The sequence below is a fragment of the Eublepharis macularius genome, chromosome 15, assembly GCF_028583425.1.
Source record: "Eublepharis macularius isolate TG4126 chromosome 15, MPM_Emac_v1.0, whole genome shotgun sequence".
Lineage (NCBI taxonomy): Eukaryota > Metazoa > Chordata > Lepidosauria > Squamata > Eublepharidae > Eublepharis > Eublepharis macularius.
Window position 1 is genome coordinate 56,178,211 of NC_072804.1, and position 6,000 is coordinate 56,184,210.

The 6,000-nt window shown below is 49.2% G+C and overlaps 1 protein-coding gene across 1 annotated transcript in view; it reads left to right on the top strand.

Moving 5' to 3' along the window:
* ARHGAP35 (Rho GTPase activating protein 35) overlaps positions 1 to 5,671 on the top strand; it is a 68,491-nt gene extending 62,820 nt beyond the window's left edge. Inside the window, exon 7 of the mRNA XM_054999155.1 lies at positions 204 to 5,671. Within this exon, the coding sequence (XP_054855130.1) occupies positions 204 to 564 (361 nt within the window). The 3' untranslated portion in view covers positions 565 to 5,671. The remainder of the gene's footprint in view (positions 1 to 203) is intronic.
* The last annotated feature ends 329 nt before the right edge of the window (positions 5,672 to 6,000 follow it).

Sequence of the window (6,000 nt, forward strand, 5' to 3'; positions counted from 1 at the left end):
TGCCAACCGCTTGGAGTCTCTCGTGATTGTGGAGATTCTCCTGCCGCTTCTTCAGGAGGTATCCAAGGTGCCTTGCCCGTAAGCACTGGGGGGGGGGGGGGGCTAATCTGTTGGGAAATGTTTTGTGCAGCACCCAGCTTCTCCGCTGCAGGGGTGAGTGGGCTGTGCTAACCGTGTCTGGCACACTCTCCATATCTTTGCAGAGTGAGCCACAACAGCAGAACCAACCTGATGACGAGCGAGAACCTCTCTATTTGCTTCTGGCCCACCTTGATGAGGCCCGACTTCAGCACGATGGACGCCCTCACCGCCACCCGCATTTACCAGACAATCATAGAACTCTTCATCCACCAGTGCCCCTTCTTCTTCTACCATCGGCCCATCATCGAGCCCCCGGGCGCTACGCCCAGCTCTCCCTCCACCATTCCCGCCAGCACGCCTTTCCTCTCCTCCACGCCTGTGATGGCCCAGCCTTCTCCTCCACAGACTCCTCCTCCCTCTCCGCAGTCTCCTCTCCAGCCGCTTCTGCCGCCTCAGCTTCAGGCTGAACAGCACACACTGTGAACCTCAGAGCCGCAGGAAGTAGAGGTCTCCTTCTGTTCTCTCTCACAGAGCAGAGCTTGGGAACTCGGTCCTGGCACCTGTTGGGCCTCTCTTTTCTCACCACACTGTGGCAAGCCTCAGCCACGCTAACAGCAGCCGGATGGAGCAGAATCCTGTTGGGGCATCGGACACCTGTGGAGCCTTGGTTCTGCCTCAGTGCCTGGCACGGGAAGGGCCAGCTGGGTCAGGGGCATCTTTGGACCTTGCTCTGGCGAAGGGTGAGGACTTGAGCCTCTCGTTGAATGATGAACCTGTTCAGTGGGGATAAACTTTGACCTGAGTAAACCTGGAGCCCTGTATGAAAACTGCCAAGTCCAGCGGGGAGGCTCAGACCAGAGGCTTTGGACGGGCGTTGGGGAATCTCTTCCGTCCTCTGCCTGTACAAGAACAGAGGTGGAGCCCCCCGACACATTCCACAAATTATACCCAAGGCCTGTTCTACACTGCTGGACATCTCGCCGATTTTAGGGGGACCATGGTTTCAGCTTAGACCAATTCATGTCATCTCAGCCTAGCTGCTTTGAAGGTCTGGACCAACATGTCCATCAAAGGAAAGGCTTTTTATGTTTTGACAAGGCCGGAATGTAACTTTTCTCCTGACTGTGAAGTAATTGCCGATCCTAAAGTGAGAAGGAACTCCCGAAGTGGGTGAGGGAAGAAAGGGACACTAGAGAAATGTAACAATCCCTTCTCCCCCCCCCTCCCTTTCAGTCCTGCTGGTTGGGTTGTTCTTAGTCCACAAAGGGAGTGTTGACACCGGCTCTTTTTCCTGAAGGGAGGGTAAGGAGGAGACAGCCTGGGTTTGGTCTGGCCTGGTTCCGCTGTCTTCACTTGACAAATCACTGCATATCTCTTGCCTCACTCCTCCTTCCCCAACAGAATATTGGTGTTAGCACTTAGAAGGGCAGGCAGGCAGCAGGCACACACGCACATGTTTTGCAAACTGTCAAATGTTTTGCTGTCTGACTTGGGTTTTGATTCCTTTGGAACACTACGTGGACAGAAACACTGTTAGAGTGTGTGTGTTTTTGTTTGTATGTATGTGGGGCATGGGGTTGCTTGCAAATGGGGGGCTAGAACCACAGCTTGTTAAAGAGTTGCCAGTGGAAATGTTTTTTTTAAAAAAAGTGTGAGCCATGATGCAGGAGTGAAATTGAGGAAGTTGCAGGTCTGTCATACTTTCCCCCCTCCCGAGCGCTGAATTGAGGGGAGACTGCAGTTGGGGTTCGGAGAGCTACCAGAGGTGTTTCCATGCTGCTGTGACTTCTTGGGAGGGATGCCTCTGTGCGCTTGACTTTGGAGGCCTAGGACATGTTTCCAGGGATGCTGAAGACTAAAGCGCTGGGGGGAGAGGGGGAGGACCATGTTGAAGGGTAGCTTCTGAGGTCAGTGGTGGGTTCTTAAGGCCTTTGGATTGATCAACTCTGTGGCATGTTTCACTGCTTTGCCCAAACCAGAAAGGCCCTGTGCTCATATACCAGAGTTGTTTTTGCCCGTTCTCCTCCCTGCCCCTACTCTGCATAGATGTGTGTGCCACAGCTCCACAGTTTTGTGCGCCCTTGTGTAGTGCACTGATTGTCTCATGCCGAAAGCTGCTCTGATCTTCGCATCAGCCCTTAAACCTGTGGTCTTTCATGCCCTTCCTAGCCAGGATGTGCGTTTGGGTACACAGCGCCCACCTTCCTTTGCTACAAGTGATCTCTGCCGGTTTCCACATGGGGGGAAAAGCAAAGAAGTCCACCAGTAGGGGGAGAACCAGTAAGTGCCAGGTTCACTGTTGAAGAGAAAATGGGCCTTGGTGCTGCCACTGTGCTGCGTCAGTTGCACCCGTGAGGGAGGGGATGGGAGGGGCAATGCTTATCCTTAGGAACAGAGCGGTTTTTAAACTGGAATTTCCACGGTACCACTGGGAAGATGGAAGGGGGCTGTATCCCTATGCCATCCATTCTGTCTCTTCGCACTTTAAAACAACCTGTGGTTTATCACTTTTTTGGGAATTTCAAGGATGCCTGAGTTAACTGGGGGAGGGAAGGGGGTGGAGTCCTAGCCCCCTTCAGTAGTCAAGCTCCATCTTCATTCTGCTCCTCTCTGGCATAGTGTCATTCTCCGCCCCCCCCCCCATCTTTAGCCACCAAGTCTCTCTTCTAAATAAGCTGAATTACCTGCTCATTATTTTAAAATTGCATTGAGAAGCTGTATCTGTGACAGGATCATGTGCTTGAAAAAAAACACTGTCCCCTCTCAAGTTTTTATATTCTCATGTGTTTGAAAATGAAGCTTTTAATGTAAATATTGGGGGGGATTTAGAATGTTCAAAAGGAAAACCGAATATTCCACCTCTCTCTTAATTATGCATGCATAATGCTAAAAATCACATAGGGCAGAGGAAAATGGTGCTGGGAGGTTTCCCCTCCAACCTTCCTCTTGACCGGAGCGAGGGCTGCTTAGTGCTGGGCTGTGCTTGTGGGCATTGAGATGTCACTACCACCACCTTAGGCTGGAAACTGCTGCTTTCTGCCTGGGGTGGGTGACTTCTGGTGCGCATGCAAAGGTGTGTTTCTGTGCCTTCTCTCTCGGTCTGATGCTGAACATCTCCAAGACCTCTTATCGACACCTGTTGAGATGTGAGGCCAGCCTTCCTTAGGAATGTTTGACCACCATGGCGTTCCATCAATCTTCCTTCTTTCCAGTTCACTGTCCACCCCTTGACTATCCCCCCACACCCCTAAGTAGTGCTCACTGCCTGGTTTTCAGAGGTGGGGTCAGTGGCTTGGCAGCGGAAACTTACTGGGAAGCCGCTGTCTGCTTCCTATGGCCTTCAGAGTCCGTCCTTCGTTGGAGGTATGCAATAGGCTTAGTTTTGTTTGGACCTGTTCCTGCCTGACGCAGTGAAATGAGGAAGCTTGCTGTGTTTGTGTAAGGTGGACTGTGTGGACCTCGTAGCGCTCCCCCTTCCGTTTTTCCTATTTGCAGCCATACCAGTTGACTAGATATGTAGTTAGTGATCCAGAACAGACTTTCTCTGATAACTCTTCTACCTACTTGCTTCCCACCCTGCCTCTTGATGTAAGTGACTTCTAGTACCCACTTTTAACTGGGTTTAAATCTCTTTTCTCCTGTGGGGAAAAGTTAAACTACCTAAAGTCTCTTTGGTTGCCAGGGGCTTTCCAAGACTAGCTATTTCTTCTTGTAGGAGTTGACCTGCTGTCCTCCTCTGCCAAAGCAGGAATGTTCCTTTGCCACAAACGGTGTGCCCCTCTCGGGGGGTGGGGGTGGGTGGGGAGTGCAGGGTCTTCTCCTGTGTGTGCAGCCCAACTATTCTTGCCTTTCTCCATTGTGGAGTCAGTGGTCCCAGTTGAGAAGTATGTGGGTTTGAGGTTACTGCCCAGAGGCTGGGGATTGGTTGTTATAAAGAAGGCAGAGTCCATCATGGTCTCTCGCCAACTCTTTCCCCAAGCCTGGTTTAAAACCTCTCAAAGATTGCAGATCACTGCCCAGCTGGGTAAGCTGAAACTCTTCCCAAAAGCCAGTCAGGGCAGATTCCTGCTTGCCTTGCCATGGCTCTTTCTGAGCAAAGGCCCCTATAGCTTACTTTCCAAGAGGGATCCCCTGGGCTTTGCTTTAATAGAAAACATGCCGCAGACTCTATGCTACTTCCTTTAACAAGCAAGCCACTCCACCCTGTGGTTGAAAATGACCAACACGGCAAGGTCCAACAAGCTGCCTGCTTTCCGGTGGCGACCCGTCATTCATGAAGCTGCCTTATACTGAATTAGACCTTCAGTCCATCAGACTCCGTATCGCCTGCTCTCACCGGCAGTGGCTGTCCGGGGTCTCAGGTGGAAGTCTTTCACCTCACCTGCTGCCTGATGGTTTTGACTGGAGGTACCAGGGACGGACCCTGGGACCTTCTGCGTGCCAAGCAGCACGGGCCGTACCGTTGAGCCACGGCCCCTCCCCATCGTCTTTTCCTCTCCGCACTCTTGCAGTCGATCAGAGAATTTATATGTATGATCTCTTCTTTTTTTAAAGGAAAAAAAACTCAAAAGGAACCCAACTGAGGAATTTTTGAAAACAAAACGCAGTTTTGAATTGTTTGCCTGGATTAGTTCTTGTCAACTTTGTTAACTCAGCCATTTTGTGCAGCAGCTTCTCTTTGGTTTGTGTCACCTAGCCAGTGGGATGTGCTGGGTGGTCCGCAGGCCAAGCAGTGACCACCAGCAGCCCCTGAAGTGAATCTGTCCGTTCAAACTGACTAGTTTTCCGTAGAGGTTCAGTTTGGAGGAAGCATCTCCCCCCCCCCCGCCAGCCTGTGTAATAGGTCCTAGTTTTTACTGTTAGTTTTAACTCTTCCCTCCCACCTTTTGTAAAGTTGAAATACGATAGAAATATTGTATTTTAAATGTAGTTTAAGGCAGGGCATAAGTTATTGTTTAAATAAAATTAATTTTTTTTCCTGTGTACATTAAAAAAACAGTCCCATCTGTGTCTCCAATTGTATGGGAATAAAGCTTGCCCTGAACAGCTGGATTTAGTTCTGCACTCAGCTTATTTTTTTTCCCCTGGTACTTGTATTTTCACATGTAAAATAATCTCTATATATGTTGAATTAACAAATTTCTTTTTGGAGTTGAAGAAAAAAGATTAATGATAATTAAAAACAACGTGTTAGTAGTTCCAGCTAAGTATGTGCCCGAAACACTCTTTTTCACAGAAACAAAATATTGAAAGATCTGTATGTAAAGAAAAGTATAATGGTTATTTCTCTGTATTTTAGAAACCTAACAACATCCTTTAGTTATTGGTGATAGAATATATTTCTTTTAATGCTTCTTTTAAGGACATTTTAAACAATTTGTGGTTTCCCCCCCCAGGCCAATCCAATTAGTGCATGAAATTGTTGAAAGCTCTGGGCAAACAAAAAAAGCCCTTTTTTCTGCTGAGTTTAAAAAGAAAAAAAATCATGTATTTGCTACAGAGTATTGTATGTGTCTCAATGGGAATGGTGTAAAAACTTAAAAAGGCCTTACGTGATATGTATCATAGTTAATAAATCAATCTTGTACAAAAAAAGGGACTCCAGATCCCCCATGTGGCTGTTTGTGCTCATGCCTCTTTCTGTACACGCACGCGGCCTTTGCGTTGCGTCTGCTTCTTCAACTCTGGTAAAGATGTTTGCAGCCTGATTGGGCGGGGTGGGGTGGGGGGACCTCTAGCTTGGCAAACAGAAGCTTGTCAGTGTTGCCCCCCCTCCCCATCTTTGGAAGCAGTTCTTTGTAGACTTGTGTGGATGTGCCTCGAGGGGCGGGGCGGGCACCACGGTGCCTCCTGCATGAAACGGGCATCTGTGACTTGGCTTGACAAACGCAGAACCAAAGCTTCTGACCAGGCGCTGCT